The sequence below is a fragment of the Dysidea avara genome, chromosome 8 (genome assembly GCF_963678975.1).
Source record: "Dysidea avara chromosome 8, odDysAvar1.4, whole genome shotgun sequence".
NCBI lineage: Eukaryota > Metazoa > Porifera > Demospongiae > Dictyoceratida > Dysideidae > Dysidea > Dysidea avara.
In genome coordinates, this window is record NC_089279.1 from 31,525,404 (window position 1) to 31,539,215 (window position 13,812).

Sequence of the window (13,812 nt, forward strand, 5' to 3'; positions counted from 1 at the left end):
ACAACAGGACATAATTATGCGCCCCTCTATTGTCTCTGTACATACTTGCCTTTTCTTTACTATTCCCATTTCATTTCACAAGATCTCTTGGCAGGGACGTAGCTTCTTCACTTGAATTAGATCGAGATACTCTAATAGAACAGTCACATTTCTACCAGTGCCATATTTTTATATTGTAAAGTCTGTAAGTAGCTAGTAATTTAAACTATACAATCCGATGCTAAGCAGAAGTTGTAACTATGCTAAATATTGATTGTTGTGTTACAGCTGTTTTGTGACTGCTCTAATAGAGTATCTTGATCGTTTCAATGCAGTACAAGATGAAAGGCAAAGTGTTGTTAAGGGTGTACTAGTTAAAATGGGTGTTAGTTGACTGCAGTTGCATGCCACTAACAGGGCCGTCCAGAGAAATTAGAGGGCCCAGGGAAAAGAGTTAAAGAGGGGCCCAGGGGCAAGGAAGGGTCTAGATCCTGACTGCTCTATTAGAGTATATCGATCTTTCTTTAAACAGGTATTCAAGTGGCCCCTTTAGGGCTGTGGTAGGGGGAAAAATACCCCAGTTACCCCCAATGTGGGCGGCCCTGGCCACTAAAATTACAGTTATATTTTAATATTCTGTCACTGTAATCTGGGGTTTCTGTCAAAACCATGGAAACTCACCTACTGTTATCAACAGTGCATTGCTTATTCTAACAAAAAGTATTGAAATCCCATCCAAAAACAGCTTATAGCTGTAAAAAAAGTGCGTGTCCAAGTAAAGCAGAGTTAACTGCAACAAAAAGTAATGATATCATAATGCGGCCATGTGCGAGGTGTGCAAGTTGTAAAATTAATATTAGCTAATCAGATAATACAATGTTATTGTTAAAGTGTTAATGAGAACTATGTGATGCTGCTAGTTTTTAAGTGTGTGAGCATCTTCATAAATGCTACATAAATTTAATTCTCAATAAAGCAATGCATGTGTATAGATTCTCTGATAGTAATAAATAGTTTGAGTTTGGCCGCCTTTCCTGTATACGGCATGCTACAAACAAAGGAAAGGTGGCCAAACTCAAACTATTTATTACTATCAGAGAATCTATACACATTGCTTTATTGAGAATTAAATTTATGTAGCATTTATGAAGATGCTCACACACTTAAAAACTAGCAGCATCACATAGTTCTCATTAACACTTTAACAATAACATTGTATTATCTGATTAGCTAATATTAATTTTACAACTTGCACACCTCGCACATGGCCGCATTATGATATCATTACTTTTTGTTGCAGTTAACTCTGCTTTACTTGGACGCGCACTTTTTTTACAGCTATAAGCTGTTTTTGGATGGGATTATTATTACTGAGTCAACTTCGCAAGCGAAGGCTTTATGTACACAGGTAGGGGGGGGGGGGGGGGGGGGACATTTATGCAATTACAATTGATTAATTTGATTCTTAAATTGTTCAATAGAGGTAATTTCTTTGATGTGATTAGGTAAGTTATTCCAGATATTACAAGCATTAGGTCCGAACGAGTGCTGATAAGTTTCTGTTCTTGCAAATGGAACTAAAATATTATTCGCGTGAGATCTTCTTGTGATGGTGGCCTAGTTGTTGTCAAGATAATCAAGGATAATCATAATCAAGCGAATAATATTACCAATCAGGCTAATAATTATTAAATATAATCATAATCATAATTTGATAATCATAATCAAGCAACTAGATAATCAAGGCTATTTTAGCTAAACCATCTGCAAGCTGTTCTGAACAGATGGAGATGCAATCCAAGACCCACTATATAGTGCTAGTCAAGTTAAAACCTGTGAATATAAGAGTCAGAATGTTGACACTAAAATTCAGAAAAATTCTGCAGTGGTGACCTGCATGATACTCCAGTATGAGAACTATGTGTCCAACAGCCAGCTGGCCAGAACTTCCTCTACTATACACTTAAAACAACACTGAATATATATAGCAATAAGGAAATACTGGCAACTTGGTTAGCTCTTCTCTGAAAAGTAACTAAAACAAAAATGATAAACAGCTATTTCATGAGGAAGCACCATATATAGCAGTAATGTTTGAGAAAAGGAAATACTTACTTATGAAATATTTGAATCAATGAAGGAAATACTTTTAATGCAATTCGTTTTGGACATAGCCTTTATCAGATCTATGTGAAAACTGTCATCTATAATTATACATACACAATAATATTATGTATAATTTTTATATAGCTATACAAAACATATACCATAAAGGGGAAAGTTTCGATGGGCAAAACTTCTGCGGATTTCGTGGTTTTGTCAAAAACTGTGAAAGTTTCCTATTGCTTGCTACCTAGTATCTGTGATAAGTACCTGTCTGGATTGTGTTTGACGTGTGAATAAATTAATATGTTTAACCATAGATTTATAAACCGTTTATAAATCTATGGCTTGACTATGTGGAAAGTCCTGCAGCAGCCCAGCTTTTGTGCCACTTATTGGGATTGTGTATCACCACTTTCCAGGGCTAGAGCCCAGAGATTTTGAGTGGTCAGGCCATCCATGGACTGCAGTGGAGGTCATAGTCATGTACACTACTTTTAATTGATCTGATGTGATATTTACAGTACATCAGATATTGTCTGCCCTTATGTGATGCTCAACTGCATGTGCTAAGCACATACAGTATGTATTAGCATGCCAAGCTAGGGGGTCAGGGGCATATGCATGTTTCTCCAGGAAAATTCTTGAAAATACATACTCTGAAATGGCATCTGTGGTAGTAGAGGCACCCATGCCACCTAAAGTGGAGGACTAAAGTTCCTCTCGAACTCTCTCCTAATACTGACAATGCTTCACATTTTCATGTTGATGGTAGGGGTTGGAATGGTTAAACGGGGCATGTGGGTTAAATATTCTAACATTGGTTGAAACCAACAACCCCAGAAGCCAGATGCCTTGATATCTAGGCAAGCACCAGCATCATAATTTGCAGTATGGAGGGAGAGAGTCTAACCAGTCAAAGATTGAAGGGAAGCCTCAGTGGATACATCATGGCAGACTTCAGACAGTAAATCAGCTGTTAGATCCCGGATGTCATTGTAGCGACTGGTAGGGAATGTGCCAATTGAACAGCTGAGGGTCTACTACATACACAATTAGCAGGGAGTTTCTGGGTGACCAACCATGAATAAAGTGTGATTGCATCACAAGCAAAGCAGTGGGAAGCTATTTTTCATTGTAATTGCTAATGCTTGGCATGTGCATGATCAATTAGCCCAAAGGCCATGCAATCCCATGGATAAAACTTTTGAAAATTATACCAAATAGAACAGCTGGTAGCTATATTCTGTACTCAAAGTTCTACATATTACAGTATTGCGATGACTGTTCTAATTGCGATGGCTGCTCTATTAGTGTATCTCATCTTTTTACAAATTCAAGTAGATGAAAAGTGGTCTGGCCAATGCTGGCAGCCCTAGATTCACTTTCTGTAGAGCCTGGTAGAGCCACACTCATTTATCAGTAAGATGTGTTGCTGCAGTCTTAATTAAGGCTGTCTTGTGCCCAAACTGCTTTTTTTTTCTATTTGTGTGGGGCATTTTTTCTCTGCCTCCATACAAAAAGGAAACAAGGGGTCTGGGAATGAGACTAGTCTGAAGGCCTCCAGGTTACAAATTGGTAATTTCATTTTTGTCATACTTCTTGAGGCCAAAATTGAGATTAATCGACTATAAACAGCAATAGCACCCTTATTTATAAAACCAGCATCTTGGTTTACCCCAGAAGCATGAGTGCAAAAATGTCATGGATCACATTAATTTAACAGTACCATTTCTACAATACAAATTTCCATACGAAATAATTTCTATTGAAAAGGTATGGTACGTAAACTTTAACTTAAGATATCTTCATAATAAATGAATGGAAGTTTACAGGGTAGGCTTTAAATAGATATAAAAGACTTGATTGCTATAGTGCAGCTGTAGACAACAAACAGTGCAGAAGAAATGACCCCTTGGATTAGTATATAACATGGTGGCAGTTATGAAGCCTGGTAAGCTTTAACTGTGTATAGACCCTAGAGACCTAAACAGGGCAAGTAAGTGTCCAAAGTACCAAATTCCCACACTTGAAGAGCTCCTTCCCACACTTGAGATATTTACAGTGCTAGACACCAAAGATGGCTTCCACCAGGTCCAGATAGATGATGGCAGCTCATTTCTGGGACCCATTTGGTCACTATACCGTTACCTGCGCATGCCCTTTGCCTTTGTTATTATACTTTGTTTAGTAAACTCTGCTAAGTTTGCTTCAAAGGCTCTTTCATTGCCACCAGTACTCTCCTTGGAATGTGTTACACTGATGTTACTGAATTGTCTACATCAATGTATCTAAACACCCTAAACCCTTAAACACATCATCATACTGTTCAATAAGTTTAGTACTTGTTATAATACAAACTGTGTGCACTGTTATTAGTCCTAACTCCATACATGTGGTACCTGAAAAAGTGGCTTCTGATTTCCATCTATGACTTTAAAGGTCAGCTGGTATGTTTTGTCATTGTAACTGGGCATATCGTCTACTTCAGAAGAATTTCAATAGAGAATGCATCTTGTTCTACAGGGTCTACATGAAGTGGAGGTTGTTGCAGATGACATTCTTGTTTTTGGGTGTGGTGATACAGATGAAGAGTGCCAGAGAGACTATGATGCCAACTTGAAACATCTTCAGTGAACACAAGAAACAAAGCTGAAACCCAATAAGAAAAAAATTCACTACCAGAGAAGTATGCCATGAAACATGTATGGTTTTTTCATGAAATGTTAAATCGCCCCTATGAAATGTACCATGAAAGTCAAGTCATGGTATACCATGGGTTGTTTCATGAGCCATGAAATGCGTCTCCAGATCAGATTATCATGGTAATTTCATGGCGTTGCAGAGATTTCATGGGTGCAGTACCCATGAAACGTTAAAATTCATGGGATAAACCATAGATATTTTCATCGGTATTTCATGGTTATTTTCATGCACTGTATTTGGCAGTGAAACTTAAACTCTATCTCTCAGAAGTTTCTTATATGGGACATCGCTTGACTGAAGATGGTCTCTGTCCAGATCCAACAAAGTCAAAGCTATAACAGACATGCCTAGATCAGATAGTAAGAAGGCAGTAGAGTGCTTTTAGGTTGTTTGCGGTACCTGTCTTGTATTTTACCACAGCTAGCTGAGGTAGCAGCACTGTTGAGACTACTCACTGAACAGTCAGCCGTCTTTACATGGCAGAGTAAACAGGAAACAGCATTTCAGTCACTAAAGACTATGATTACTAAGGCTCCAGTCCTGAAGTTTTATGATGTGCATGACAAAGCCACAATACAGTGTGATGCATGCTTACTGGTTGCCGAAGAAACCAATTGATTTGTATATGTACATGTAGACCTGAAAAGCCGTAATGTAGCATACCAAAAGTTATGTTGCATAATAGGAAGTAAATACATAGCGAAATCAGGAAATTTTTGTGTTACTATATATCTAATCCAAAACAGCCCAGCTGTAAAAAAGTGTGCGGCCCTCAAAAAGGCTATGGTGAAAAAAGATGTGTAATCCAAGGTGGCGGCCAAGAAATGGCTGTGATGGTAGGTTAATGGTAAAAATTTTAATAATGATAATTCAGGTGAATTTGGTGCCGCTTGGTCTTGGCACAAAATTCACCTGAATTGTCGTTATTAAAATTTTTACCATTAACCTACCATCACAGCCATTTCTTGGCCGCCACCTTGGATTTCACATCCTTTTTCACCATAGCCTTTTTGAGGGCCGCACACTTTTTTACAGCTTGGCTGTTTTGGATTAGATTTCACTTCTTTTTGTATTTGTATACCCCAAAACCGGCCTATAGCCGGCTTTGGGGCTTTTTTAACCTATCTTTTTTCTTTACCACAGGAAGAAGAAAAGATGAAGCAGATGTTAAATACTTTAAATATTTCTGAATTTATCAGTAAATGTACAAATTATATATATATATATAATACATATATTTATTACAGAACTCTCTGCATGGTGGTTTCTTTGTAACGTAACACTCTACAAGGTGACTTCTTCTAGCTGATCTCTCTACAGGGTGAATTATTTGCAGCAGAATTATCTACAAGGTAACTCTTCTTCTAGCTGAACTCTCTACAGGGTGATTTGTTTGTAGCTGAACTATCTACAAGGTAACTTCTTCTAGCTGACCTCTCTACAGGGTGATTTGTCTGTAGCTGAATTCTGTACAGGTGATTTGTTTGCAGCTGAGCTCTTTACAGAATGATTTCTTTGTAGCTGAACTCTCTACAAGGTAACTTCTTCTAGCAGATCTTTCTACAGGGTGATTTGTTTGTAGCTGAATTTTCTACAGGGTGACTTGTTTGCAGCTGAACTCTCTACATGGTGGTTTCTTTGTAGCTGAAATCTCTACAAGGTGAATTCTTCTAGCTGATCTTTCTACAGGGTGATTTGTTTGTAGCTGAACTTTCTACAAGGAAACTTATTCTAACTTATCTCTGTACAGGATGAATTGTTTGTAGCTGAACTGTGTACAAGGTAACTTCTTCTAGCTGATCTCTCTACAGGGTGATTTGTTTGTAGCTGAATTCTGTACAGGTGATTTGTTTGCAGCTGAGCTCTTTACAGAATGGTTTCTTTGTAGCTGAACTCTCTACAAGGTAACTTCTTCTAGCTAATCTTTCTACTGGGTGATTTGCTTGTAGCTGAATTTTCTACAGGGTGACTTGTTTGAAGCTGAACTCTCTACATGGTGGTTTCTTTGTAGCCGAAATCTCTACAAGATGAATTATTCTAGCTGATCTTTCTACAGGGTGATTTGTTTGTAGCTGAACTTTCTACAAGAAAACTTCTTCTAACTTATTTCTGCATGTACAGGGTGAATTGTCTGTAGCTGAACTGTGTACAAGGTAACTTCTTCTAGCTGATCTCTCTACAGGGTGATTTGTTTGTAGCTGAATTCTGTACAGGTGATTTGTTTGCAGCTGAGCTCTTTACAGAATGGTTTCTTTGTAGCTGAACTCTCTACAAGGTAACTTCTTCTAGCTAATCTTTCTACTGGGTGATTTGCTTGTAGCTGAATTTTCTACAGGGTGACTTGTTTGAAGCTGAACTCTCTACATGGTGGTTTCTTTGTAGCCGAAATCTCTACAAGATGAATTATTCTAGCTGATCTTTCTACAGGGTGATTTGTTTGTAGCTGAACTTTCTACAAGAAAACTTCTTCTAACTTATTTCTGCATGTACAGGGTGAATTGTCTGTAGCTGAACTGTGTACAAGGTAACTTCTTCTAGCTGATCTCTCTACAGGGTGATTTGTTTGTAGCTGAATTCTGTACAGGTGATTTGTTTGCAGCTGAACTCTTTACAGAATGGTTTCTTTGTAGCTGAACTCTCTACAAGGTAACTTCTTCTAGCTGATCTTTCTACTGGGCGATTTGTTTGTAACTGAATTTTCTACAGGCTGATTTGTTTGCAGCTGAGCTCTCTACATGGTGGTTTCTTTGTTGCTGAACTCTCTACAAGGTGAATTCTTCTAGCTGATTTCTCTACAGGGTAATTTGTTGAAGTCTGTACAAGGTGCTTTTTTGTAGGTGATCTCACTGCAGGTTGATTTGTTTGTAGATGAACTTACTAAAGGGTGATTTGCTTGTAGCTGAACCCCTTACATTGTGTCTAGTTTCTAGCTACTAGCTGAGCTCTCTACAGGGTGATTTGTTTGTAGCCGATCTCTCTACAAGGTGATTTGTTTGTAGCTAGTCTCTCTGCAGGTTGATTTGTTTTAGCTGAACTCTCTACAGGGTGATTTGTTTGTAGCTGACCTCTCTTCAGGGTGATTTGTTTATAGCTGATTGCTCTACAAGGTGATTTGTTTGTAGCTGATCTCTCTACAAGGTGATTTGTTTGTAGCTGATCTCTCTGCAGGTTGATTTGTTTGAAGCTGATCTCTCTACAAGTTGATTTGTTTGTTGCTGATCGCTCTAAAGGTTGATTTGTTTGTAGCTGATCTCTCTACAGGGTAATTTGTTTGTAGCTGAACTCTCTCCACAGTGACTTGTGTGTAGCTGAATTCTCTAGAGAGTGACTTAATTGTAGGTGAACTCTCTATAGGATGCATGACTTGTTTATAGCTGAACTCTCTTCAGTGTGGCTTGTAATGTTCTGAATCTCTACAGTGATATTGTGTAGCTTAACTCTCCACAAGGTGACTTGATTCTTGCTGAACTGTCTATAAGATTAACTGTTTGCAGCTGAACTCTCTACAGAATAACTTGCAATGGAATAGAATTCTATAATGGAGTAAATATATTAGCTGAATGCTCTATTAGGGTGACTGTTCTATTAGAGTATCTCGATCTCGCATTTGCTACACGGAGTTGGCTTTCGAATCATAACTCAGTGGTTTGTAATCCAATTCTTCTATACTACTGCAAGGACTTTCTATGAAGATTATTCCAGCTATACACCGATTTTCAGCTCATTGCTCTAAGCGGTTTGCCTAGTAGGCGTGAAAACTAATACTTTTTTTATTCATAAAAATCGATCGCGTAATTGTGACACAGGTTGGGTTTTGTGTCATATCTCCGTGGTCTTTATCTCGATTCCTTTCAAACCACCAAAAGGCACTCCTACGATGGTTACTCCATCTACATAGCAATTTTCAACTCATTCTATGAAGCGGTTTACCCTGTAGGCGTGACAACAAATCGATCTTGTTTTACGCGAATAACCTATCATAACTCCTGAACCATTCATCGGATTTGCACCAAAGTTGATACTAGGATTCGCCTTTGGACTCCCTTTCTGTGTGCCAACTTTCAAGGCGATCGGAGCACGCGTTTGCGTTTTATAGCAATTTTTGCAAGTGTGCGAAAACACGAAGAAAAAAAACGAAGAAAAAAATCGAAACTTTGGCAGCTCGTATCTCAGAAATGGCTGGAGCGATTTCCTTCAAATTTGGAATGTAGATTCCCCTGGCTGACGGGCAACTCTGTAGCAAATTTGGTTCCAATCGGATAAGGGATCACCGAGATACAAAGGTGTGAAAATGACGTTTTCTTTCTTCCCTTTCAATATACTCACGGTGTGGCGCGCCGGCTTCTTGGGCCGCACGACACACTACCGTGTGTCTTGATATCTATATTATAAGACTGAAAAGCCGTCCGTCCGTCTGTCTGCATTCCATTTGATGTCAGGCATGTACTCTCGAACCGCTGCGCGTTTGGAAGCGTCTTTGGCGTCACGGAAGCGCTGATTATTGAGCTCAACAATGACGCTTTCTAAAAGTTCGTGCGAGCTATCGTTAGTCGTCTAGGGGCCGTTGAAGGCAGGTGTGTAGACTAAAATTCGCTTGAATTCTTTCTATAAACCGCATGCAAACCGCAAGTAAACACCTATCTCAGTCCATTTGTAAAAGTCTTTATAATACTAAACTATTGCTGTAACAATGTGGTGAAGTAGATAGGTTAATGGTTTAGGTGCCTGCCTTACGTGCGCGAGGTTGTGGGTTCGAGTCCAGTTGGTGTTAATTTTTTTTTTTTTGTTTTGGGCACCTTTTCAGTACACCTTTTTTCGCACTGTACTGCATGTGTTTTTGCCAACTGTACACACGTGATATTTCTAATTCAAATTCATTTGATGTGCTGTGTAAGCATGCCGGAGCATGCCGCCTAAGCGAAAACGATCGTCTACTTTTTGTGCGTTTCAAGCAAAGAGACGCAAGCAGAACCAAAGATTGGATCCAGAGAAGAGACGGGAAGAAGCATAACGACAAATACTGCGCCGCCAGGAGGAGCTACCACCTCATCCAGTGCTAGGTGTGAACTGGACTCACAACAGAGACGACGACAACGTGACACAGAAGCCCATCGTGTGGCCCGCCAGGACGAAGAAAGAAGATCACAGGAACGGATCCACGATGCAGCTGCCCGTCGACTTGCGCGGAGGGAGGAGCAACAACAAGATACAGCTTCCCATCAACAAGCTCGAGCTGATCCACTCTACAGAGCTCTGGAGCAGCAGGCTAACACAGCACGCAGACAACAGGTACGTGCAAGCACACACCCAAGCTTTAGGGGGCTTAACTATCAGCCACACAACTTCTTCAACACTACAGATGTAGGCACACTTAGTGTAGAATGCACACACTGCGGCGCATTAAAATTTCCCCAGGAGACCGAATCCCTTTGTTGCTTGAAGGGTAATGTCCAGTTAGAGGCATTTCCACAGCCCCAGTCATTCTTGAGACACCTGTATGAAGGTACAAACACAGCAGGTAAACATTTTCTAGCTAGCATACGTAAGTATAATAGTGCATTTCAAATGACAAGCTTTGGCTGTAACGAGATAACTATGGCTGGCTTCAATCCTTCTTTTAGAGTACAGGGTCAAGTCTATCATCGTATAGGTAGTTTAGTTCCATCAACAGGTGAGTCTCCTAAATTTTCCCAAATTTATTTTATCGACAACCAGCAAACTGAAGTAGCTACAAGATGTGGGATAGTTGATGGGTTAAGGCTTGACATAGTTAGGGGTATTACTGAGCTTTTGCATGACGATAATGACTATGTTCAACTTATTAAGGTAGCTAAAGAAATATTTGAGCAGCATGATGAGCCAGCAAATATTAGGGTAGTGATTAATGAGAACAAACGGCCTGTAGGAGAGCATGCTAGGAGGTACAATAGCCCGATGTGTGATGAGGTAGGAGTGCTAATGCCTAATGATAATGTAAATAATAGGGACATAGTTTTGCACTATAGGGATGGGTCTTTGCAGCACATTTCTGAACTTCATAGGGGGTATGATCCTTTACAGTATCCTTTACTCTTTTCTTATGGCACCGATGGATGGCACATCAACCTGAAATTGGCTAATGGTAGGAAATTGACAGCCATGGTGTATTACCGCTACCACATCATGGTCAGGCAGCAAGTGCCTGTATTGCTTAAGGCTAAAAGGCTTTTCCAGCAATTCCTGGTTGACGCCTACTGTAAGATTGAAACTGAGCGCTTACAGTTTCTCAGGCGTGAGCAAAAGGCACTACGTGCTGATTGCTACCAGGATTTGCGGGATGCAATGGTAGATGGGGATGGTGACTCCAGGAATGTTGGTCATAGGGTGATCCTACCGTCGTCATTTACTGGTGGACCACGCTACATGCATGAGCGTCAGCAGGATGCAATGACTTATGTTAGGAAGTATGGCCACCCCGACCTCTTTATCACCATGACCACCAATCCTAATTGGCCAGAGATTAGGAACAATCTACTACCAGGTCAAGAGCCTCTGGACCATCCAGACTTAGTGGCCCGTGTGTTTAGGCGTAAGGTGAAGAAATTGTTAGAGATGCTCACAAAGGAGATGATTTTTGGGAAACCACGGGCTTGGCTCTACTCAACAGAATTGCAAAAGGGAATGATAATCCAGTGGGAGGCAAGTGCATGCTACTGTGTGGTGACTTCAGGCAGATTCTACCTGTCATTCAAGGTGGCACTAGAGGTAACATTGTTGATGCTTGCCTCAAGCGATCTCATCTGTGGGACATTGTGGTGGTTAAACAACTACACACTAACATGAGAGTGCACCTGTGTGGGGATGTGGCAGCTGGACAATTCGCTGAAGAACTATTGGCCATTGGAGATGGGAAGTTTCCTATTGACACTCTACCTGATGTTGTCCAGCTACCTGACACCATGGGAACCTTTGTGGATAGCAAGGAGGAACTGGTTTCCAGGGTGTATCCAGATTTGTTCTCTAACTTTAGGGACTTGGCTTGGCTTTCTGAACGCTGCATTCTTGCTCCTCTTAACAAGACCACTCATTCCATCAACATGACTCTGGTGGAGCAGTTACCTGGTGACTGCTGTGACTACAGGTCCTTGGACACCATACCTGATGAATCTCAGGCTGTTCACTTTCCAACAGAATTCTTGAACTCTTTAGAGGTATCTGGACTACCTCAGCATCTTCTCTTACTTAAAGTAGGCACTCCTATTATTATTCTACGCTCTCTAGATCCTCCAAGGGTTACTAATGGCACTAGGTGTGTGGTTACTAAACTGTCGGCTAACACAGTAGAGGCCAAGATTTCTCACGGTAGATATGCAGGACACGATATTATAATACCACGCATTCCTCTCATTCCGAGTAACTCGGTTTTGCCTTTTGAATTTAGACGGCTTCTATTTCCAATTGCACTTTGCTTTGCCATGACCATTAACAAAAGCCAGGGTCAAACTTTTAAGGGTGTAGGATTAGATTTGACGGACGAAAGCTTCACACACGGCATGCTTTATGCGGCACTATCTAGGGTAGGTTCAGCAGATAGATTGACACTTTTAATTAGAGGGGATTGCAAAACACGTAATGTAGTCTGTAGTGAGGTTTTTAGATAGGCAAACACATGCACTTTAGTTAGGTATGTCTGCTGCTACTGCTGCTTTGTGATATTATGGATCAGCACCTGTGGATGGTGGTAAGGAAGGTATTATAGTAAAAAAAATGTATCAGATGGTTGCTTTGTAAATTTATGTATGTGTGAAACTATTTATCTTTTCTATTCTTTTGTCTTTATGCATATCCTGGATGGTTTGCTCGGAGGAGGGATGACTGCAGCTACACAGTGAAATGACACGGTCCCGTGGCAGACTGTTCTTCACAATGTGGGGCACGTTGTGAAAATGGGAGCTATTTATAGACTTTGCAGCAATGATTTGAACTCTTTCTACACATGCATACAAAGCAGAGTGGAGCATTTTTCGCCTTTTCCTGTGCAGCAAAACAAAAGAAAAGGCTGGCAGGTTTTTTCCATGAGCTGTCTTGGGCTGGATGACTCAAAATTTTTTTGTTTTCATTTATTATTATTTCTTGCTAGCCCCGACTCTGTGCCCATGCTGTTATATTTTATAAAGCCGTTATATTTTGTCATAACAGAATCGTTGTAGTGCAGATTACAGTAATTCATGGTATGTTTGGTTGATGGTAGAATTTGAGCAACTTAAGTCACAAAATATTCCAATAAGAGTGCACTTCTCCACAATTATTGCATTCATGCAATCCTTACCTTACACCACATTGTTTCCTTAGTCTTTTATAAAGTATCTATAATAGTATATTACCAACTGTAATTTCATTTAATTTCCATGTCATTGTACATACTGCCCTGCACGATAGGGCAGGTACTACAGCTAGTTAGTTGATAAAATATTAATTTTGTGTATAAAACTTTCATTTGGATAAATTTTTGTGGACTAGAGCATCCACAAAAAATCATACAATTTGCATGAGTGTGGTACTATCACTAGCAACGACAAATAACACATTGAATGAATTTCGGATATACATGCAGTGACAATAGAACACCGTGTCTATATGTATACAAGTGGGGCATTGAAACTGGGTCACTAATGCTGACCTGGATGACCCACTGACCTGGATTGCTCCAGGTCAGACCCAGATTATAAAATTGAAGTGTGTACCAAGAGCTATGTTTTCGTTGCTTGATTAAGCACAGTAAGTATAAGGGTAGCTACATGAAATCCAAAACAGGAAAGGTTTATAAATAATGATATCAGTCAGTGGGCTTGGTTCCACGTAAGTTTGCAGACATCAAGATATGTTTCCTACAAGTGGGCGTGGCTTTGTGCATACTTACAATGGCTGTAAGCTAGCTTCATCTATCATTCTCCATATAGGGCTGTGTGACATGTAGAACATAGAACCTATTACATTGCTTTAGGTGTATGTATTTTGTCACACAATAATTGCATTATATGTTTG

At 39.9% G+C, this 13,812-nt stretch overlaps 1 protein-coding gene across 1 annotated transcript; it reads left to right on the top strand.

Moving 5' to 3' along the window:
* The first annotated feature begins 11,109 nt into the window (after positions 1–11,109).
* LOC136264934 (uncharacterized) lies at positions 11,110–13,744 on the top strand. The gene is made up of 3 exons (XM_066059701.1): positions 11,110–11,470; positions 11,521–12,129; positions 13,728–13,744. Exons 1-3 carry the CDS (start codon positions 11,110–11,112, stop codon positions 13,742–13,744), a joined length of 987 nt encoding a protein of 328 aa, XP_065915773.1.
* Positions 13,745–13,812: the final 68 nt, after the last annotated feature.

What these genes read in the sequence shown, in the direction of transcription:
- LOC136264934 (XM_066059701.1), top strand. Translation starts at nt 11,110, where the DNA reads ATGGTAGATGGGGATGGTGACTCCAGGAATGTTGGTCATAGGGTGATC. An exon ending in GATAATCCAGTGGGAGGCAA is followed by an intron (nt 11,471 to 11,520) that starts GTGCATGCTACT and finishes CTGTCATTCAAG; the next exon opens with GTGGCACTAGAGGTAACATT.